At 40.0% G+C, this 24587-nt stretch overlaps 1 protein-coding gene across 4 annotated transcripts in view; it reads right to left on the bottom strand.

Moving 5' to 3' along the window:
- Positions 1 to 24587, bottom strand: part of grik2 (glutamate receptor, ionotropic, kainate 2) — a 294971-nt gene that overhangs the window by 194117 nt on the left and 76267 nt on the right. For all 4 annotated transcript variants that reach the window (XM_041989097.1, XM_041989095.1, XM_041989096.1 and 1 more), the window contains 2 exons: positions 10545 to 10712; positions 7677 to 7934 (listed from right to left, as the gene is read on the bottom strand). In XM_041989097.1, the coding sequence (XP_041845031.1) occupies positions 7677 to 7934; positions 10545 to 10712 (426 nt within the window). The remainder of the gene's footprint in view (positions 1 to 7676; positions 7935 to 10544; positions 10713 to 24587) is intronic.

Raw genomic sequence — 24587 nt, forward strand, 5'->3', positions numbered from 1 at the left:
TGTTGTTACTGGCTGTAAAACTACTTTCCCCCAGGAGATAATAAAGATTCTCGGACTTGAACTTTATTCATTGTTCAACCAGGTTGTGACGACCTGCGTTATTAATAATTAGTGTTTCTGCCTCTCCTGGCAGTTTATGGCGGTGAGGACGTTTCTTCTAACACAGTTTACGAGTGAGAAACCTCGAAAAGTTTTGATGCAAACAGGAGCCAGATGCCCCCAAAACGGCAGAGAAAGCCGCAGTGACATCACAGGACATCCCACGATGCACTGGGCTCCTCTCTGCTGGGAGACGTCCCATGATGCACTGGGCTCCTCTCTGCTGGGAGACGTCCCATGATGCACTGGGCTCCTCTCTGCTGGGAGACGTCCCATGATGCACTGGGCTCCTCTCTGCTGGGAGACGTCCCATGATGCACTGGGCACCTCTCTGCTGGGAGACGTCCCATGATGCACTGGGCACCTCTCTGCTCTCTTTACTGTCCATGTAGAAACATCTGACGTTGTTGTCAATCGACTTCTTCTTTCTCAGCAGGAATCCCTGGATTAGAGTTCTGCTGCTGGTTGACTCCTCTTTCCGGTTCTCTCCACCCCAAACCAGTCCAGGAAGATGGCCGACCTTCCAGGTCCTGGTTCTGATAAAGGTTTTCCTTCCTAATTTTAGTTCGGATGAAGGTTTTCCTTCCAGGTTCTGGTTCTGATGAAGGTTTTCCTTCCTAGTTTTGGTTCTGATGGAAGTTTCTCTTCCTGGTTCTGGTTCGGATGGAGGTTTTCCTTCCAGGTTCTGGTTCTGGTTGAAGTTTTTCTCTCCCCTGTCTCCTCGTGCAGCTCAGGATGGAGGATTGAATCAAAGAGAAGATTTGATCTAATCAGTTGGGTCCTTTTTTTTAATGAGTTAATTTATATTTAATAGTTATAAACTGGACTGATGTGGATCATATACTTCATTTGTTGTAATCTGATTGTAACTGGACTACAAGGAATCGGACTGAACTGGACTTATTCTGTAAAAGCGACTGAGATGACTTTGTGAAAATAGATTTCTGTTTCTTTTTCTTTCTTTCTTTAAACTTTATACAAACAGACATAAAAACAAGCTTTAAAACCTGAAAGTGTCTTTTTCTACCAGCTGCTGCAGACACGACAGAATTTACTGAACCTTTTCCATGTCATTGTCACAAACTCCATCCCAGTATTGATTTATTTTCATTTTCAAGCCACTTCATAAATAATGTTATCATCTGTGTCCTCTAAACTTTCTCTTTCATGGACAGAAATGCAAAATTGGATATTCGCTGGAGGACGAAGCAGAAGAATGAAGGCTTCACTACATCTTTTAAAATATTGTATGGTGAAAATCTTCCCTTGAACTAAATATTGGTGGCACAGCAGAAAAAACGACACCAGCGTGGGAGGAAATAAGAGGAAAGCTGAGACCCCACGCTGTTCAGAAAAAAAGAAAGCCTAAAAAAGATCAAAGCTTTAAAAAGGGAAAGAAAGCGGAAGGATAATAAATTATCTGATTCATTTTCTAAATCATCATGTTATGAATTTTTACTATTCAATTATTTCCTGCAGTTATTTCTGCTGCATATAATTTGTATTTTTTAAAAAGTTGAGAATGACATTTACTGAGATTTACAAAAATTGGAAAAGGTTTGCAAAACTCCACAACATGATAATAAAGGAATGAAAAGATTTAGAACTATTTCAAGGTATAACAAGAGTTGTCCTTCTTCTGATTGACTGATGACCTCTGAACAAGTCTGCTTTGTGAGGAATGGGTGCTCTTCAGGCAACATCAATAAACTCTTATACTTCTAACATGGGTGAGTCAATCTAAAAATACGGAGTTATATTTCTCTAATTTGGCTTTTTTAATGATTCTTGGTCAGGGATGCTCTTTGATCCTTTTTAAAAATCTTTTTAGAAACATCTCTCACCAGCAACCACAAGGAGGGTTTAGGGAGGTTGTTATGAACACGAATGAATGTTTTCTGCAAAACATTAATGATTGAAATGTGATGACGTGGAGTTTTTTTTTTTTACCATCAATGAACAGTTTGTCATTAATATTCTTGTTAATTGGAATAAAGTGCATGCTGTGGTTTTATCAGACTGACTCCTCACCGATAAACTCACCGTCCTCTTCATCAAGATTCAAGGTAAACTTTATTGTTCCTGAGCAGCAACTTTTTTATGCAGGTCACAAGAAATAAACACCAAACCACTCAACAAGCCACACACGAAAACCCAACAACATTCCTAAATACAATGAGATGAATAAGACTGTATGGGCCACTCTCAGCTTTCATCACTGATCACATGACTTGCGGCGTTCGTGGGTGGCAAAAAGATAAACGAAGCAGGCAAACTTCCTGTAGCAAAAAAATAAATTAAATAATGGTACATTAATGTTGTGCCTTTGGATGTTTTAATCGACATCCCAGGATCAGGATGTGTTTTTTCCAGACTGATCGACGGCTAAAAGTGTTGCTGCCATCAAACCAGACAACTGGAAACTGTCAGAGATGCTCAGCTGTGTAGCAGCACCTTGTCGTGATAAGTTTATTAAAGATTTTGTTTCATACACTCTCCAGGTTTATTAATGGCGGGCTGCTCTAATTTTAAATATATACATTTATACATAAAAAAATGAAAGGCCGTATGACTAAAATGCAGCAAACTGCAGTGGCTCAACGTTACTGCTCCCGGGACCACAAAACAGAGAAGAGAACAATTCACATTAAAGTTTAAAAAATGGTTTTGTTCATTCTTCTTGAACAGATATTCTCCTTCATGCAACAAGAAATACAAACACGCTGTTCATCTGTAACAGTCAGATAATAAGTTTATACGTAAGTCACGTTTTATGTGAAGCAGCAAATGAACAAAATATTCTCCAGTTTCTTCCAGTGGAAATGCGACTGCGGTGAAACTGGTTGGATATCTGACTAATTCAACCTCCACCGCGGATCACCACGGTGACGGCAGTTTTCAGTGTTAATGAAAAGCTGGACATGTATTTTCCTTTGTGGTCTCAACACATAACAGTCTTTAAACAGCAATGTTTTCTAACAGTAACTGTTAGCAACGTTAACATCACCAGGACATCCCCGATCTTTACATCGCGTTAATCTGCTGGTTTCTACTCAGCCTTGATATGAAGAGGAAATACTTTCCACAGCTGAAGGGCAGATTCCCATCCTGCTATGAAATATTTATAAGCCTCTTATCTGACCTGAATGCTTTTAATTCTGCTCCTGTGAAGAGCCACTGCTGATTGCCTATAGGTAGTATGTCAAGGTAAGGTAAATGTGGTAGCAATATCTCTGTCAGTTGGAAAATATGTAAGACAAATAGAAGTGGTGAAAGGATGCATCCTTGAGGAACATCTAAAAAAACAGCATTCCCTCTTACTTCTGGGATCTGTTAGATAAAAACGTCAATCAGCCAACATTCAGCGTTCAGCCAGGATGAGGTATGGTAGGATACACGTAAAAGCAGAGGAAAAGTCAATAAAAAAAAACGTGCAAAGCTTTTAAAACCAGCCAAGTGACCCTTGAACTTGAAGTATGGTGACTACAGCATCGTCAACACCTCTACCTGTCCTTTAGGAGAACTGGAGTGGGTCCAGTTTCTCCATTGGTTCATTCAGGATTTCAGACCCTGACTATTTTCTCAAATGCTTTCATGACCGGAGAAGTCAGAGCTGCTGGCTGAACTTTACACGCAGGCACAATTACACAATCCTTCCATATACGAGGTATTCTGTTGAGCTGGAGAAACCTTTTAAAATAGAAGTAAAAAGTCCAGCCAGAGACTCAACGGTTGACCACTTACCACATCTGGACCTTTTCCTTTCCTTAACTCCTTAAAAAGTTTTAGAAACAGACTCTGCACTCAAACAATTCATCAATAAAATCATAAATATTAAAATGATTTTAAAAGTATTTAGCAGGGATAGTGGAGGATATCTTCTTGGCCCACACTGGGCCCTTAGTACCAACGTGTCCTGGTTTAACCAGCACTTCTGATGCTACTTCCAGCAGGATAATGCACCATGTCACAAAGCTCAGATCATCTCCAGCTGCTTTCTAGAACATGACGATGAGTTCACTGGACTCCAACGGCCTCCACAGCCACCAGATCTCAGTCCAGTAGAGCAGCTTTGGGATGTGGTGGAACGGGAGATTCTCATCATGGATGCAGCCGACAAACCTGCAGCAACTGTGTGATGCTGTCATGTCAATATGGAGAAAACCTCTGAGGAAGGTTTCCACCACCTGCTTCCACCTATCACAGCACATTAAAGCAGTTCTGGAAGTAAAAGAGTCCAACTTGCTACTAGAAGATGGACCTGATGAAGTGGACGATGGGTGCGTGTTGGAAACATTTTTATTTCGTGGCTTCCTGAAGGCATTTATTATCTTAGAACGAGAATGTAAAGAACCGGCTAAACTGTCTTTAGTTGGGTATATTTCAGTTTTACAGAAACTTAAACTGAGAAATGAGAAAAGTTCAAATTTCCTCTCAAATTCTGAACCTCAGTTTTATTTTTGGGTAAAATAAATGTCACTAATCACAATCGGAAAGCCAGGAGTAAAGAAAGAATTGTACAGCAAGAGAAAAGGGCGAGTAGCAACACGATGTGATCTATGAGTCTAAATAGTTGTATAGAAAAATTATAAAAGGTGATTCTTCCACATGTCATGTTTAGCTGACCTGAATGCTAGCAGAGGGAGCATACACACCAGGCTAAACTGGTCCCAGTATGTCAGTTGGATGGGGCTCCAGGAGGCCTGGCAGCTTTTCCTCAGGCTGGCACACACCCTGACCTCTGGCATATGGTACAAGTAGCCAGCCTGCTGGCTGATTTGTCACCTGCTGACCTGGACTGCAGCAATGACAGGGACACAACTCGCTTTCCTTCCATGTATATTAGCAAAAACATGTGGTGTGCTGACTCACTACATCTGACTTCCAAATGAGGATGACGAGAAACAAATGGTGACAATGTTCAGCTGTGCATCAGCTAAAGAAAAAAATACACTACTCCATGTTATTTGAGATGAAGAATGAAAAAAAAGATGGATTTTCACATTTTACTGCGTCTCAGAAGAATTCACATGAAACTGTCTACACTGATAGTAATTTTCTACTGGTTATAAAAGTTTTATTTTATTTTAAAATATTAGGGTAATCCATTTAAATTACCTCAATTTTAAAAAGAAAAAAGGACAATAAAAAAAAAATAAATAAATAATAATAATAATAATAATAATAATAATAATAATAATAATAATAAATGTTATTTTTATTGCTGGTTGTAAACTTAAAATATATAATTATATATTATTGTTTTATCTTTTTAGTTTATTTTATGTTTTAATTTATTTCTCTATTTTTTGTATTAATATTATTGATTACTGTTTATTGTTAATGTGCAGCACTTTGGAGACTCATTTTTGTTGTGCTTTAAAAATAAAGTGGATTGGATTAAATTAGATAATAAAATAATAATGATAATATTTAAACTTTAAAATGAAATAATAAAATAATAAAATTATTATTATTATTATTATTATTATTATTATTATTATTATTATTATCATCCAGTCAATCCACTTAAATTACTAGCTGCATTTGAAAACAAAAACAATTCCTTTGCGAGCCCTTTTATACGCATCTCAGTCATTTCTGATTTTGCTGGTGTTTTTCGCAGGACTTTGAGGCAGGTCTGCATTGTCTGTCTGCTGCAGGGACTTTTTAGATCTGTGACACGGGCCTGAATCCCGCACATCTGGAAAAGGATTTTCCAACTTTTCTGCAGCATCTGCGGAGGAGTTCTGGAGAGACTCACTGGATCTGATGAACGAGTAAATGAGCCAAATGTATCTTTAGATAAGATAAGATAGATTTTAAGTTTGGAAAGACCTGAACAAGGATCCGGAGTGGCCCATCTAGTTTAAATCCTCTGAAATGTTTCTAGAACGAGCTGCCAAGCAAAGAGAGCTTTGCAGCCGCCTGGAGAACAGACATCCAATCCCTGTTTCCTGAGAACCCTAGGTCTTTTTTATTTATGTCTGCTCCCAGCTCCTTTAAAGTTAAAAATGTGTGAACTTTTCAGAAAGATGCTGGTGTCATCACTGATGCAACTGGTAACACAACTAATAACGTGAAGAAAACATCCACCCAGTAACCAGGAAGTGGCAGGTTAACCTGAGGATCATCCATCAGAAAGGATGAGGCAACAACAGCACATTCTCCAGATGCTGGTCCTGCTGGAGATTTCCAGCCAAAACAAGCCAGACTATTTTCTTTTTTATTTATTTTTAGGAGAAGTTCTTTCCATCCTTCTGTCAGGAAAATCAGAAAAAAAGGTCATTTCTGGTTGTTTCTTCATTCTGAACACGAGCCGACAACCTGACAAAGTTTACTGTCAGAAACACGTCGCAGGTCAGAGACATTATCCATGCAGGAGAAGATCAATCAATCAGTCTGATCAGGAGTATGTTCAACTCAGATTCCATGAATAATAAAATGACTTTATAGAAACTGAACGATGGAGCATTTCTGAAAGAAAGAGTGGAGAAAGCGAGCAGCTTTAGTAAACCTGGTCTGATGACAGCAGTCATGTCAGAGGCAGAGATGAGCTGATAAGAGAGAAAGACATCCAGACTGTCCATCCACTCCATGTTCTGAACAGCTGATGTGTTTTAAAGGATTCTTTCTTTCTTTTAGTTTTGTCATGATGCTTTTTAGTTGCCAAAGATCCAGACCTGCCAACATCTGTCTGTGTCCAGACTGGGTCACCTGGCCAGTTCCCTGCCGAGTGTTAGAGGTTGTACATATCAGAACCCGTGGGAAAAACAATCAATAATATGGTGTTGATATGGTGATTATTTCCATTCTATTCTACTATTCTACAGTCATTTAGCAGACGCTTTTATCCAAAGCAACTTTCAATTGAGAGTAAGAACAACACAAGCAAGAATGCAAACAAGACTGGACGTCATAATTAAGTGGTAGTCAGACTGCTGTGAGTCCAGTTGGACCCAGGTGCTGTCATGTAGTGCTAGAGGCAGTGCATTTTTTTTGTAAGTCCTATGTTTAAATACAAGATCATGATTTCATCACACAACATCATCTTGGGCATAAGTGCACACAGCTTCTTCAGTACTGAGTTGAGCCAAAGAGCTGGACAAATCTTTCTAACTCATTCATTGAGTAGAAGAGTTAAGCTAAGTGCGGAAATGCTCCTTATACAGCTGAGTCTTAAGCTTGCTCTTAAAAGTGGATAAGGACGGAGTTTGGTAGATCGTTCCACCACCGGGGAACAACAGAGGAGAAGAGTCTAGTTACTAATTTTGAAGCCACGTTGTGGTGGGAGCACTAAGCGTCTTTCACTGGCAGGGCCTAACTGTGGAGAGGGAGTGTAGCTCTGGATTAACTTAGACAGGATTATTTAAAAAAGTATTCTTGTGAAATACTTTTTTGTTGTCACATATCTAAAAAGAGAAAAGAAAAACAGAAAAAAACATTCATTCTTTTTGATAAAAATTAGTTACAAAAAAAAAAAACAGAAACTCTTTTTTTTTTTACTAAATTCAGGTTTGTTAGGATGAAACTTAAGAAAAACTAGCAGTAAAAGTAGATAAATGTTTTAGTCTTACCAGTACTGTCATCGTAAACCACAGTGACCGTTTTCCACTTGAAGAAATGGACCAGATCTAGGATGGCCCGGCTCAAGGAGGAGAAGTCCGGGTAGAGGCTCACATAGAAGACGTCTCTGTTGTCCGATACTTGGTGCTTCCACTTCGTCTGGATGTGTGGGACCCCCAAAGCATTGCAAATGGACTGGACTGCATTGGCAGAGGAGCTGTGAGATGGACCAAAAATGGCAGCCACCCCAAGAGACAGCTGGTCACAGGCTGGAGACACAAAACGTTGGACTAGTTAGGTCCTTGCTCCACGAGTCACAATGTCAACAATGATCTGTGATCCATCATCGATGCAGATTCTCTGTGACAGAGTCGTTGCATCACAGACACTCATCAGAATCAACATCAATCTGACTCTCTGCAAGATGATGGATGGATGGATGGATGGATGGATGGATGGATGGATGGATGGATGGATGGATGGATAGATAGATAGATAGATAGATAGATAGATAGATAGATAGATAGATAGATAGATAGATAGATAGATAGATAGATAGATAGATAGATAGATAGATAGATAGATAGATAGATAGATAGGACTAACTTCTACTTTTCTAGTAGAAACAGGGTACGCTGTTTGACTTGTGATAGAACTTTTGTTTTTCCTTCTCTTATCAGATCTTCAAACATTAATAATCAAATATTAGATTGCTAGAGCTAAACCTTCACAACATACCTTGTTGTCATGGTGACACTCATGAGGACAGACCAAATCTTATACAGAGCAGGTGGATGAAGGAGCAAAAATAAATGTTATAAAACTAAAATCATTGCACAAACAAAGAACTCTAACCAAGGATAAATGACTACATTTTAGAGCAGAAAGACTGTCACAGTGAGTTGTTGATCACAATCCCAGTGGAGAAACGTATATGATATCTATGACATCCTGAAAGAACTCTGTGTCCACTTCAATTCCTTATTGCTCAGGTACATCGGCTTCTTGTTAAATCCAGAATAGAATTTAAGATTCTTCTCCTCACATATAAAACTCTTAGTGACCAAGATCCACTGGATCTAAAAGATCTTAAGGAGTTCCAGATTTTCCCATCGAATCACTTCACTCTTAAACTGCAGGTTTACATGTGGTTCCTGGAGGTTCTAAAACTAGAATGGGAGGCAGAATCTTCAGTTATCGGATCCTCTCTGTGGAACAGCTTCCAGTCTGGCTTCAGGAAGCAGACCCCCTCTCTACCTTCAGATCATCTTCAACTTTCCTTCCTGATAAATCTCATAGCAGGTCTGGCTTGGTGACCCTGATCTATCCTCTAGTCCTGCTGCAATAGGCCGAGGCTGCTGGGTGACGTCCCATGATGCACTGGGCTCCTCTGTGCCAGGGGACGTCCCATGATGCACTGGGCTCCTCTGTGCCGGGGGACGTCCCATGATGCACTGGGCTCCTCTCTGCTGGGTGACGTCCCATGATGCACTGGGCTCCTCTGTGCCGGGGGACGTCCCATGATGCACTGGGCTCCTCTCTGCTGGGTGACGTCCCATGATGCACTGGGCTCCTCTCTGCTGGGCGACATCCCATGATGCTCTGGGATCCTCTCTATTGGGCGATGTCCCATGATGCATTGGGCTCTCTCTACTAAGGGGACATCCCATGATGCACTGGGCTTCTCTCTACTGGGGGACATCCCACGGTGCTCTGGGCTCCTCTCTACTGGGCAACGTCCCATGATGCACTGGGCTCCTCTCTACTGGGCGATGTCCCATGATGCACTGGGCTCCTCTCTACTGGGCAACGTCCCATGATGCACTGGGCTTCTCTCTACTAAGGGGATGTCCCATGATGCACTGGGCTTCTCTCTACTGGGGGACATCCCATGGTGCTCTGGGCTCCTCTCTACTGGGCGATGTCCCATGATGCACTGGGCTCCTCTCTACTGGGCGATGTCCCATGATGCACTGGGCTCCTCTCTACTGGGCGACGTCCCATGATGCACTGGGCTTCTCTCTGCTGGGCGACGTCCCATGATGCATGGGGCTTCTTTCTACTGGGGGACATCCCATGATGCACTGGGCTCCTCTCTGCTCTCTTTACTCTCAATGTAGGAACATCTGATGTTGTTGTCACTCATTTGTGGAGGTATAGGGATGAATGAGGATGGATTAGAGTTATGCTGCTTGTTGACCACTTTTTCCGGTCCTCTCCACCCCCATCTGGTCCAGGAAGATAACTGCCCTTCCTGGTCCTGGTTCTGATGGAGGTTTTCCTCTCCACTGTCTCTTCATGCAGCTCACGATGGAGGATACCTGACAGGTTTCTTGTCCTCCTTTACTTTAGTACCCTTCCTTTGTTCAATTTCATTCCTAAGAACATCCTTTCTTAACTTACTAGGAAAATCTGGAAAGAGATGTTAACATGTCCCAGCCATGTAGTATGAAACACAATCCTATAAATACTGTGAATTCTTAACATGACGCTGAAGGCGTGGCTTCCTCCATGAAACTGCAGGGGCTGACAAACAAACAGCGACGTATCTTTGTACAAGTATTAGCCTGACTGTGCAATCCAATTAGCTTATTTGATATAAGGGAGGTGAGTAAATCACTGAGACAGGATATAATGGGCTTTAATTGATAAAAGACTTGAAATGTCAGCCTGATGCACACACAAAACTGATAGATTATAGCACTCTATTTGTTGTCTCTAGAGGCCAAGCGGGTCTTTGAATTACTGGTGCTGAGTCATTACCTGGAACCAATCAATTTAGTCTGTTTACATTTGAAGAGCTCAGCCATTTCTCCCTGGACTGATTCTAATTGTCATAATCGGATCCTCTGCAGTAGGAAAACACCAGAACGACGTACCTTTCCTGGAGGCCTCGAAGCTGTCATAGATGTTTATCCTTTGGATGTCGTAGGTGAGTGTGGTGTTCGGCAGTAGGGTTCTGTTCCTGTTGATTGTGTTTAAAGCAAATTTAAAGGCTAGTTCCTCAGCACCGGATGGGCCGCTTTCAACCGATTCAAATATTCCACCTGTCAAAGAAAAACACACAGAATTAATAATGGAAAAGATGAAGTGGTCATTGTTACATGTCACCTGTTATTGGAGGAAACACCTTCATTAAAACTGGTCCTGTTCAGAGGAAACATGACTCACATCTGAATGTAAAATATTTTAAAACTGGTCTGAACAGGAAAAAAGCAGTTACAATTACTTCATATTTCAAAACAACATTTATCAGGAAATGTTTGACCACCTGTCAGCAAACTGAATAAAACCCTGATGATTCCTAAAGGTTTGTTTTTTTTACCAGTGGAAACTAGCAAAGGAGAAACAGCTGCTAACATTTATCTTCCCAGTAAATGAAAGGACTTGTTGTTGGAGGAAGCTAGTTTCCTTTCAATACCAAACTACATTGATACCAATATCAATACTTTTTGCCCCATAAAGAAATGAAGTGGTTATTAATTTCTCTATTACAAATATAAAGAATATTATTGAATACTTGATAGAAAAGCAGAAAAAAATATAATAACATATATAAACGAGTAAAATAAGTAACGGAAATAATGAATAAACAGTATAAAACAATTAAAACACACACCTTTCTTTATCACACACACACACACACACACACACACAATGCACCCCACCGCCTCATCGCTTAACTTCATGTAAATATAAGGATATAATCTGGCTCGACACTGTGGTGAGAACAACAATAACTTGGGGATCCCTCTACACTGGGCCCACCATGACCACAGAGGCCCCCAGCTCAGCAGCAGTCCAGATCCGTGCAGGCCGGGGCCTACACCGCAAACCCACAGCCACCCAGACAGAAGCCATCCCCATGGCAACAATCCTGCAGACCAAGCAAGCAAAGCTGGAGGATCATGGAAGATTCTTATGAGGAGTAAAGATTATTTCATTAAACTAAAGTCCTTGCACTGAGAGGATAACAAAGAATTCTATCCAAGGATTAATAACTAACTTTTAGAGCAGAAATATTCATGAATATTTGCAATGAATAATTGCAAAAAAAAAAAGCTTAAAATAATTAATAACAGAAATAAAAAAAAATTAAATAATAGAATAATTAGACTGCAAATTAATATAAAATTAATTACAGTTCTTAAATTGAAAAAATATAGTGATAAAGAACCTCCACTAAACAAGTAAAATATCAAAACACAACATCCTCATCATCATAATCAGCAGCAGCAGTAGCATCCTCATCCTCATCATCATCATCCTCATCATCGTCATCCTCATCCTCATCAGCAGCAGCAGCGGCAGCATCATCGTGGCATCTCATAATCATCAGGTCTCCAGACCAACCTTCTGCACTGGTTGAGCTAACTTCTTTATTTTGAGTGCCCCTGCAAAAAAATTGATGTGGAATAAAATTTTCCCAGCATCACTCCCAGCAACTCATTTTAATCCAACTTAAAGAGTTTACTACTACTCATTAGCCACAGACACTGATGGTTATTTAAATTATACTGAACAACTAGAAAATTTCTGAAGAAATTTTGATGAGTGCCATGTGTAGCTACTGCCCGCGCTCCACTGTGACTGCCATTTCACAAACAGTACTTGTGTGGCTCTAGTGACAGCAAAGTTCTTAATAAGCATGAGGGAGGGGAAGTGAACAGACTATCTGCCATGCAGACACACCCACAGTATGATGTAAGCGTGTGTGTATATAAGAGAAGATGCACTGAATTACTGACGTCCATTATAAACCAATAAAAACTGTGGATTGTACATTAAATGCAGCCCGTTGCTCTGAATCACTGTGTATTACTGCATCTGGGGAGGTGTGTGTGTGATTCCAGTCTTACACACAAAACTGCAGTGGCCTGCTAGTTGTCGTTGCTACGACGACGGGGACATTTTGTAACTGTCAGTTACAGCTACAGAGTCAGAGCTCACAGAGGAGTGATGGCAGAAAGAACGCCACGAACCGCCCGCTGTTCGCAAACAAAAAGTCGGATCAAAACATTCTTGAACCGTGTGAGGGGCAGAAGGGTTGGGCGACTGCACGGATGTCATTTATTTTGCTGTAATGTGAACAGAACTTAAACAGTGGCAAGTTTAAAACACATGAGAATTGCGATTAAGTACAAGAATACATGTTTCTGTAGAATGAAGATTAATGGGAGGAAAAAGTTGACTTTCTGATGCTTGGAGCAATAGCTCAATATCTGTAAGTCCCAGCATTTTCACAGTCGAGGTTCATTTAAAGCCAACTTAAATTCCTCCGTTGTGATGTATAATTTTGTTCGTACAGTGAAAACTGGGTGTGAGACACGCTTGAGTGAGAAGAATTTCAGGGCCAGATTTGCTGGAGTGGAGGGATCCTAAAACTATGATTGAGGCCATAAAATATATCAAAATCTCCTTTTAGTTAGTCAAAGTTTCATCTTTCATGACCCATTTAAACTTCAAATGATGTTTCTAGGTGAAATTAGGTCTGAGCTGTAAGTTTTCAAAGTAGGCTGGGATTTTGACTGATGTCGACCAAGTCCTATTAATTGTTATGGGAGCAAGAGTTGCAGTTTTTTCTGTTTTAAAGTCGTCATGCAATCAGTCAAAAATAATTATGATTTAACATTGTTCAGTCCTTTAATCATCTCGCACCCTTTCCAGGTACATCCATCTTCTCATTTCAGTTACGGAAAAATCAGAAGAGATGTGACATGACTGTTCAGACGGTCTGACTATGTAAAAGATCGGATATGGATCAAATCTAGTACCACATATGAAAGTGGTCTGGGTTGGAGTTTAAAAAATAAATAAATAAAATTTGTGCTGTTCAGACTGTAATAAAAAGATCAGATAGCGGTCATATATGGACCAAAAAAGTTTGATTTGAGTCATTTTTGCCTGCGTGTTAAAGGGGCAGTGGTGAGCAGTGTAGCCAGGGCTGCCAACTCTCACGCACTGGCCGTAATACTCGCACATTTGAGAGGATTCACACACTCTCACGCCACATCTCTGATTTCTCACGCTGAAATACACATCAAGAGTAATGCCGGCTGACCCCTGATTTGGGAGGATTCCCAGTGGGCCACATTACTCTTGGGCCGGTAAAACAAATAAATGAATAAATGGGTAAGCAAAAACAGGCCAATGATTTGATCCAAGTACCTGAGAAGAATAAATTAAAATGACGTGCGGATCACAGAACTATTTATTTTTCACCTGCCATAGGCTTATGTGAAACAAGATGCAGTGTTAAGTCGCAACAACGCGTTTCACTCAGTACTTAGTGATCAGTCCAACATGCAGTGATAAGTGGAAATATTTCAGCTCCACAAACAGCAACGATGTGCAGTTTGATGTGTGTGTGAAAACCACAAACCTCCTTAAATGTCTGAGAGTCCGTCATAACACACAGAAGCAGAGGGGACGAGGTAGTGATGAGGCAAACTAAAGAGGAGGTGGACAGGTGCTGTTAGGGCGGAGACAAAGAGTAAAGCTTGTAGTAAAGTAAAGTGTGTAGCAGAGAGTAAAGCTTGTAGTAACGTAAAGTGTGAAGCAGAGAGTAAAGCTTGTAGCAGAGAGTAAAGCTTGTAGTAAAATAAAGTGTGAAGCAGAGAGTAAAGCTTGTAGTAAAGTGTAAAGCAGAGAGTAAAGCTTGTAGTAAAGTAAAGTGTGAAGCAGAGAGTAAAGCTTGTAGTAAAGTGTAAAGCAGAGAGTAAAGCTTGTAGTAAAGTAAAGTGTGAAGCAGAGAGTAAAGCTTGTAGTAAAGTGTAAAGCAGAAAGTAAAGCTTGTAGTAAAATAAAGTGTGAAGCAGAGAGTAAAGCTTGTAGTAAAGTGTAAAGCAAAGAGTAAAGCTTGTAGTAAAGTAAAGTGTGAAGCAGAGAGTAAAGCTTGTAGCAGAGAGTAAAGCTTGTAGTAAAATAAAGTGTGAAGCAGAGAGTAAAGCTTGTAGTAAAGTGTAAAGCAGAGAGTAAAGCTTGTAGTAAAGTAAAGTGTGAAGCAGAGAGTAAAGCTTGTAGCAGAGAGTAAAGCTTGTAGTAAAATAAAGTGTGAAGCAGAGAGTAAAGCTTGTAGTAAAGTGTAAAGCAGAGAGTAAAGCTTGTAGTAAAGTAAAGTGTGAAGCAGAGAGTAAAGCTTGTAGTAAAGTGTAAAGCAGAGAGTAAAGCTTGTAGTAAAGTAAAGTGTGAAGCAGAGAGTAAAGCTTGTAGCAGAGAGTAAAGCTTGTAGCAGAGAGTAAAGCTTGTAGTAAAATAAAGTGTGTAGCAGAGAGTAAAGCTTGTAGCAGAGAGTAAAGCTTGTAGCAGAGAGTAAAGCTTGTAGTAAAATAAAGTGTGTAGCAGAGAGTAAAGCTTGTAGCAGAGAGTAAAGCTTGTAGTAAAGTAAAGTGTGAAGCAGAGAGTAAAGCTTGTAGCAGAGAGTAAAGCTTGTAGCAGAGAGTAAAGCTTGTAGTAAAATAAAGTGTGTAGCAGAGAGTAAAGCTTGTAGTAAAGTGTAAAGCAGAGAGTAAAGCTTGTAGTAAAGTAAAGTGTGAAGCAGAGAGTAAAGCTTGTAGCAGAGAGTAAAGCTTGTAGCAGAGAGTAAAGCTTGTAGTAAAATAAAGTGTGAAGCAGAGAGTAAAGCTTGTAGTAAAGTGTAAAGCAGAGAGTAAAGCTTGTAGTAAAGTAAAGTGTGAAGCAGAGAGTAAAGCTTGTAGCAGAGAGTAAAGCTTGTAGCAGAGAGTAAAGCTTGTAGTAAAATAAAGTGTGAAGCAGAGAGTAAAGCTTGTAGTAAAGTGTAAAGCAGAGAGTAAAGCTTGTAGTAAAGTAAAGTGTGAAGCAGAGAGTAAAGCTTGTAGTAAAGTAAAGTGTGAAGCAGAGAGTAAAGCTTGTAGTAAAGTAAAGTGTGAAGCAGAGAGTAAAGCTTGTAGTAAAGTAAAGTGTGTAGCAGAGAGTCAAGCCTGTAGCAGAGAGTAAAGCTTGTTACATACTCCACGAGAAGTGAGAACTACCAAGTTTCTGTTGGTACTTTTGTACTTCTGTAAACCTTTTTTAAATCTTGTTGCTCTTAAGGGCAGTATTTTATGATTAAACCTGCACAAAATGAGATAAAATGACTATTTTTGGTTCCACCAAATCTCACTCCAAGGATTATTGAAAAGTTGGTAGCCCTGATAGCCAATGTGCGATCCACAAAAGCAACAAAGATAAAGAAGCTGTAATGTATTTAATGTGCGAACAGCCCACCACTATTTACTGTGTTGCATCATTGTATATCTATTTCTAAAAATAGATATACAATACAATACATTAAATCTCCTCCACTGTCACCATGTTTGTTGTTGCCTATAACTGTCATTGGAACCAGGAGGTGAACTCTGAACTCTGGTGGATGTATTGGCTATCCAGCGTGCTTACTTAAGGGATGCATGAGGTTAGTGACGTTTAAAAGGGATGTACCTGTTTACATGCATAGAGGGAGCATAAATGAGCCTTTATTCTGCTGCTCCTTGTGATGCTACTGTCAAGCGAATCAGAGAATGCAGGAAGTCCCTGAATCCATTTCTGTTTATCTATAAATAATGTGGACTGAAACTCTGCAGTGGTTTTGTTATGAAGCCCTGTAATACCAAATGAAGTGTGAAACTTCACAGAAACAGCCCTCAGGTGAATGCTTGGCAGGCAGCAGAGGAATGAAGTAAGTGGAGGCCCAGAGAGCTGCATCAGGGGCCAGAATCTAAGATCAATGTACTCTGATTGGCCAGTGAATCAATCAGTTGAGCCCTTGGAGAGCAGTGGTTAAGAGATTGAAGTGTTTTGTTTGGCTTAGCCCTGTGGCCTGCTCCTGCTGGCTCCCTGTCAGCCAGAACCAACCAAGACAACATACTTTGTTTACTCTAAACATACACCCTTTACTGCAGAAACTCATTCAAGTCTAAATGTGATCCATAAACACCCCTCCAGGAGTACCCTCTGGTCACCAGTGTCGCCTCACAACGGGCCAGTGGGATCCTTGCTGCCTGACAGAGATGCTCTTCATCCACTCTTAAAGTAAACATTTAAACAGAGAAAACTTTAATAGTAGTAGAACAGTAGAGAACTTTCTGCTTCCATTAGTATTCATCTCATCAGAGAGCTCTATGTTCCATGCTGTAATGAGTGTGAAGGCATTAATGAGCATCAGTTAAGCGGAGTGTGCTATAATTGGAGAACTATGTGTTTCGAATGACTACTAGCGTAACATCTCCTACTCAGCATCTGTGTGGCTTAACGGAAAAGAGTGGTGCTTCTAAATGCTAAGATGAAGCACTGCATAAACATGAATCTGTCCTTAAACTGGAAACCAGTCTGATGGGGAGATGCTTCTGGTCTTTGTGGACAGAAATAAGCCGATGCAATGAAGGCAGGATGACTATGAAAGTTAATTCTGAAAGAAGGATGAATTTATGATTCTCATCTGAGAGGTAGACTCAGTTAAAATCAACGTTTAGCTTTAAATCCAAACTTATTTCAATCTAAACTCTTCTGTGTAAATTAATTTTCTACCTAGTTTTCAGAATATGTGCTGCTCAGTTTTTATCCTGACAGTCATGATTTATAGTTGGAGAATAAACATGGAGCATACAGATACCTAGTCACCACAAAGAAGCTGATTCTAGTCAGCAGTAACTCTTCTAATGGTTGAATTCGCGGAAGAGAGAGGGAGGTTCATCACTTCTCTGGTAAAATGACGTATAAATCCATCCTTTAGTAAAGTCATCCTGTAACAAACAGCTGAAGTAACAGAGATAATAAGCCTCTTAGGCCTGAGCAATACAGTGATTTTAGAAAAGCCAAGAGGAGGTGAAAGAAGAGCGAAGGGACAACAATGAGTTACAATCCTGAGAGATTTACGGCTGTTATAAAACAAGAGAAACAATGATGTGTGGAGGGGATGGGAAAATTGACCAATTTATACTGGCATATAAATTGAAAATATGACTAAATGAGGAGCAGATGAAATTTAATAAGAACTAGAGAACTTTTTTATAATCTGTAAAATCATTATCTCTCCAGTCTTGTTGCTTAAATTAGTCAGCAATATGATATTTTAATATTATTAAACTGATTGCACATGTCAGTTATGTTTCTCTCGCCTACACTAATGTCAGGGACCGGTAACCCCCCCCCCCCCCCCCCCCCCAGCTAAATAAAAGTAGGAAGTTGGAAGGGGAGATGATGCATTGAGCTGATCTAAATGCTAAAGCACACCTCATGGTAAAAAGGAGCAATACAACATCCACTTTATGATCTGAGCTTTGTGACATGGTGCATTATCCTGCTGGAAGTAGCATCAGAAGATGCTCCACTGTGGTCATAAAGGGATGGACATGGTCAGCAACAATACTCAGGTAGGCTGTGGTGCCATTCCACCAGCAGCAGCTGATCCAAGGCAGGATGGATCCATGTTTTCATGATGTTTCCAGCCGATTCTGATCCCAGCATCTGAATGTGGAGCTGAAATGGAGACTCATCAGACCAGCAACGTTTCTCCATCTTCTATTGTCCAGTGTTGGTGAGTGTGTGTGAATTTTAGCCTCAGTTTCCTGTTCTTAGCTGGCAGGAGGCACCCGGTGTGTCTTCTGCTGCTGTAGCCCATCTGCTTCAAAGTTGGACGTGTTGTGTTTAGAGATGATGTTCTGCAGATCTTGGTTGGAACCAGTTTCCTTTCTATCATCTCCAACCAGTCTGCCCATTCTGCTCTGACCTCTGACATCAACAAGACATTCTGGTCCAGACAACTGCTGGATATTTTCTCTTCTTCAGGCCATTCTCTGTAAACCCTGGAGATGGTTGTGTGTAAAAATCCCAGTAAATACCAGCAGCCATACCACATTTAAAGTCACTTAGATCTCCTTTCTTCCTCATTCTGATGCTCAGTTTGAACCTCAGCAACTCGTCTTCATCACGTCTAGAGGACTTGCAGACATGTGATTGGCTGGTTAGATATTTGTGTTACCAGGAAGTTGAACAGGTGGAGCTGATGACGTGGACGGTTGGTGTTTTTACAATAATCTTGTTGCTATGAAGCTTGTCAGATTCAAACTCTTATGAATCTTTAATAAATGAAAGTTGAGAAACACGGACTTCTGTTGTTTCTTTTCAGATTTGCTTTTGTTGTCTCATCATATTTGTTCTTCACTTCGTACTAAACTGTGATTTGATGCTGACACATAAATACTCACATCGACTTGAAACTGGATATCTTCCTCTGTGTTAAACAGAAAAAAACTAATGTTTAGATTTCAGTATTTTTAAAGCTATAAAAAGATCTGTTCAAACAGGAGAATTACTTTTCCATTAAAGCATCAATGAAACTGCAGCGCTGATTAAAAAAATATTAATCTGCTTTTGTGACAAGAACGGGTCTGAACAATCCCACACTGGTGTCCAGGAAGCAGAACGATGGAAGCTAAACCACAAGCACCTCCAGTGACCCGAAGACACAACAGACAGAGATAATTCATTAACTATAGATACACTTCTAGTCCTGTAAGCATAGAGCCATGTCTCAATCAGCCCGTCCCTCTTCAGAAGTTATGATTAAATATGACACTGGCAGTAACATTGATTTTAGTATAATCATTACAACACTAAAGCAGAACCAGAGCTTGCCAGGGGTCCAGCACTCTATACTTCCTTTTCAGAAGCATTTCATGCTAAGCACTCAAGTACAACACATGTGGTTTGGTAGAGACGGAAGAGATCGAAATGGTCCACATCTGTTGGTTCAGGCTATTTGGTTTGGGTAAAGAACCAGCAGGTAGATCTGTCACAGATACTGACATGTTTCTGACTTCAAATTTATTGTATTTCACTCTTTCTGTGATGGTTTTTACTCTTCTGAGCCAGAATAGCCTGGAGATGAAAACAGTCCAAATCTTTCTGGAGCAAATCCCTGTGAGCAGGGGCTGACATGCTATTAGTCATGATTCGAGAATTTCTGGCAGTACATTGGAATAAAAACGTTCTTTTTTTTTTTCTTTTTTTTTTCAGGCTTAATTTCCTGCCTGAGGCTGAGAGTGTTTTTCAAGGAATTTACTTTTTTTTTAAGTTGGACAAACTACAGTCATTATAATTCATCCTCAGGAGTTTCATGGTGGTGCATGTATATACACGTTAACATGCTGGTGGCACCAAGGAAAAGAGTTGTGGTGAAATCAAATCTGTATATAAAACAGCTTCTTCTGCAGATTTGGAGATTTGTTGCAGTGGAAACAAGCAGCTTCACAAAATCTTTTTATTTCCAACCTACATGATGATTTCTAGTCCACATTCCTTAAAGCATAACTCCACCCACTGCAAAATCTTGAAAAATGAAAGAAACTGCAAGGGTTGGGGTGCGAAGTGTGGGGATGATCAGGGGCAGAAATTATTGAATGACAGACAGCTGCATCTTAGATGGAAAGCAATACAGATTCACCAAGCAGCTACTCCACAGAGCGTCTTTGAGGTGGAAGTCTTCCCCTCCTGAATCTCCTCAGCTACACATGAACCAGGTGGTCCTGAACGTATCAGTCTGAGCCGTTAGCGCTGTTAGCTGGCCTGTCAGCAGCTCTGGAAAGCTGTGGAGACTCGCAGCAGGTTGTGGCAGCTGCTGGAAGTTGCTGCTGCTACGATTTGAACTGCTGTCTGTCGCCAGATGAGGATCAGCAGGTAAAGAATAAAGTGTTACTTTTACACCCCTCAGAAGCACAAATCCGTCCCATTGCAGGAATATTTGATCAAAAGTTCTGTAAAAGTCCAAAAGTCTGAAACTAGTGATTCTTCATCAGAGAACAAGCTCACATCCGTACATGTGTGTTGGGGTGCCTGCAAGGCAACGCTTTTGTTGCATCTGCAGGGAAGAGGCTGTGAGAGGAGCACCAAGTTTACCTCTACATCATGTTTGAGGGGGAAAACAAAACCTGGTTTTACCCTGTAGGTAGTGTGTTAAGTTTTGACAAAGTCCCATTATTTAAAGAAATTAAAAAGTTACAACTTTTAACTATAATAAGTTGGTTTTCATCACATTTAAATAATATTATGTTGTTTATAGCTCAAAAACACATTTTAGGGTGAACTATCCCTTTAAAGTGTAAATAGCTGCTGCCTTGCAGCAGGAAGTTGGTGTGGACGAGGTTTGAGCTAAATTAATGTCAGACCACCAATCTATGCTGGAACAGCTGCCTGGATAATTGGACCAGAACATGTTGTCCTGAGAACTGGTTTCATCACACCAGGAGATTTGAAGCTAGAGATCATCAAGGATGAGATGATGTTTAGACATTTTTCTTCCCAAATAACCCAGTTTGATTCTTTAAAATATAACAGAAGAAAAGAGAAACTAAACAAGATAAACTTTGAATCATTTTAGTTGGTATGATTGTAAAATTAACATTAGAGTTTCTCTCATTTTTTTGTATCTTATGGAATCACGAGAAACATTTTGGTGTCATTTAAATTATTGAATTTAAAAAGTCATTTTAAAAAGTACTGGGTAATTTCAAGTATTACTAATCTCCCAACGTAAAAGTGCAAAGTGATATGATTTATGAGTTTTATACACTAAACATATTCTAACAAAGCCAGTATTACATTTTACAGTGTGTAGTTACAAGGGAGACAGGTCTGATAATACTTTATAGTGACTGTGTTAGTTCTTTCTAATGAATGTACAGCGTGGCCATGTTTGGTCTGCTCCTCTCTGACTGGGTAACGGTCAGGTTGAACTGGGAACGCCTCAGCCTTGGAGGCTCAAAATCAGATTTACACTAAATACCAATTTCCAAAAGTTCCAGCTTCAAATTCATTCTCACATTTCCACAGCCTAGACAGATCAGGAATGATATCTCAGTTTCCCAAACTGGCTGCTGGTATACGTCCAGCAGTAAACTGCAGAGACAGAGACGGACGGAGGATGTCTGTACTCCTCTGAACCCTCTGAAATTCTTCTTGAGCATAATATCATTCCAAACCGCCTCCGTGAAGTGAATAATGGCGGTAACTAATCCCACCTCAGTGGGCTGTGACTGAAATGGGGGCAGACCTCTCCTGCTTTCTGTCTGACAGGATGCTGAAAGCCAACATCATCCATCTCAATTTGCTCTCGCTAAGAAAAATGAACAAATTAATAGTAATTCTTGCTTCAGCCAATCATTTCTGTTGAAGGAAAATCATTTATGAGGAAAACTATGTTAGTGTCCCACAGTACCCCCAACCCCCCCTCAGCCCCTGTATGTTGTTGACAGTTTGATGGTGATTGGTGTCAGGATATCAACGCTGCAGAACAGGAAGCGTACCATGACGAGCTCGGAGTGCATGTTCCATCTTTATCACAGCTGAGACGCTGCTGCAGGAAGACGAGGGGGGGAGGGGGGCAGGAACAGGCCAGATGGAGGCGATACGGAAACATGCAAAGGCAATGGGGGTATGAACGGGGATGAATGAAAAGAAAAAGAGTTGTGTCTCTCTGATAGAGTAAATCAGAATGCAGAAGGAGTCAGCAGTTGATGAGGAGATGGGAGGATGTGGCTACATGTGGCCCACATGCAGACGATGATCTCAGCAACAAGGACAACGCTGGGTTTAAAGCAAGGATCTGTTTCTGTGGATCCCCGAGGCAGTTTAAGTTCTCCACACCCAGTGAATGTGATAAAGATGAGTTCCAGAGAAAATATACATCTATGCTGTGCAGCATGTGGAGAAGGAAACTGATGAAATGTAGCAGTGATGCTTCCAGACCTGATCACTCTGCTGCATTTTAATCCCAGAGCAAAATTATTCTTAATTTCCTGATTTTAAAGAGTTAGTTAAAACTGTCTAGTCTATAAAAATCTACTGGTTTGAGCCCCCTTTCCCCTCCAGAACTGCCCTCATTCTTAGTGTGATAGATGGAAGCAGGTGGTGGAAACCTTCCTCACAGGTTTTCTCCATATTGACATGACAGCATCACACAGTTGCTGCAGGTTTGTCGGCTGCATCCATGATGAGAATCTCCCGTTCCACCACATCCCAAAGCTGCTCTACTGGACTGAGATCTGGTGGCTGTGGAGGCCGTTAGAGTCCAGTGAACTCATCGTCATGTTCTAGAAAGCAGCTGGAGATGATCTGAGCTTTGTGACATGGTGCATTATCCTGCTGGAAGTAGCATCAGAAGATGCTCCACTGTGGTCATAAAGGGATGGACATGGTCAGCAACAATACTCAGGTAGTGAGTGAAGTGATCATGTAATTTACAAAAAGTGAAGAAAACCCCACGTAAGCAGTGGTTGGCTCATTCTGTTGATACAACACAATAAAAATGGGCATATTTCAGGCATAGTTCAGGCATACAATGTTGACTATTCATGATTAATCATGATCAAATTAATTTCCAAGCTGTGATTAATTTGATTATTTGATCACTTGACAGCCCTACAGAATATGGAAGTCAAGATGTTTTTCATGTTCTCCTTTATGGCCAGATGATATTAGCCTGTAAGCATTCTAGTCAAGTTGTAACTGAACAAAGAGAAGATTGATGGACAAAGTTATTTCAATCCCATTTTCCCGTTTGCTTTCCAGTAGTAATTTCCATAGATGTTAGCCTTAAAATAAGTTATTGGTTTATTTCAGGGACTCGATTTAAAAAAGTGATCTAATTAATTACATACTTTGTAATTAATTTATCTTGATTGATCACATTTTAATCACATAATAATGTTTGTCCCCAAAAGCAACATATTCATTTATATGTATTTTAGTGGACGACACAAACATGAATTCCTCCACACTCTTTATTAATAGGTATTAATATCTGCCGGTAAGCCTGGACAGGATGAGCCAGCAGCAGCTTCCAGTCCCGGTCCTGGTGTACAGGGGAGCGCCTCCTGCTCTGACTGCAGCTGTGAGCGCTGATGAACGGGGCAGGAAGCTGCTCATCGAGAATCCAAAAGTCTCCAATCACACATAAAAAAGTCTCTAGCTTTGTCGCCAGTCTCTTCTTAGAAATAGAATCACTGTATGGGTCTTAAACTTGCTAAACAAAGCACCAAAGTAGCTAAATTAGCAACACTGATCCGTGTTGTTTGGAAGGCAAACTGCATTAAATGTATAAATTTTTTAATGTGTTAATTTTTTTTTTGTAATTTATTAATCATGATTAATGTGTTAAAGTCCCACCCCAAGTTTTTATACATTTTGATGTGTAATGTTACGTGATTTCACTCAAAGAATGTATTTACAGTAAAATACTTGATGTATTTTCTGTTTCTTTGCTTACTTTTGTTAATGGATAGATATGTATATATGTGTGTGTGTGTGTGTGTGTGTATATATATATATATATATATATATATAACATAATTATTATATATGTGTGTGTATGTGTGTATATATATATATATATATTTATATTTATTTGACGTGTCTTACATATGATTAAAACTAAATCTGTAGGCTTGGGGGGATCGTAAAGGTTATTTCACTGCAAATAAATTTATCCATGGGGGCGTAAAGTATTTAAACATACTATATTTAGCTCTGCATTTAATGATGTTTGAAGAATAGGTTGACAGTTGAACGATTTGTAATCATTTGAACAGTCTTATACACGTAATGTAATAAATGGACACGTTTCCTTGTTTTGTTGGCATAAAAACTCATGAATGGTGATTAATCATGAGCAATCATAATCATAATGTTGGAAGACTGAAAGTAGAGTTTTTGGTTGCTTTTCCTTTTAATCATATAAGGATCAAAATTGTGATTTACACCAAGTCTAAGTTTAGTATCAGAATCATTGCAGGGTCATGGTAAGAGGATATGCAGTATGTGTGCACACAAATTTCAGAGATAAACATAAATCATGTGTCATGGGAAACTAGGTTTTGCTGTCCACTAACAAACTGAAGGTCTTTCCTTTTTGTTTTTTCCAGGACCGG

The sequence above is a fragment of the Melanotaenia boesemani genome, chromosome 6, assembly GCF_017639745.1.
Source record: "Melanotaenia boesemani isolate fMelBoe1 chromosome 6, fMelBoe1.pri, whole genome shotgun sequence".
NCBI classification, from domain to species: domain Eukaryota; kingdom Metazoa; phylum Chordata; class Actinopteri; order Atheriniformes; family Melanotaeniidae; genus Melanotaenia; species Melanotaenia boesemani.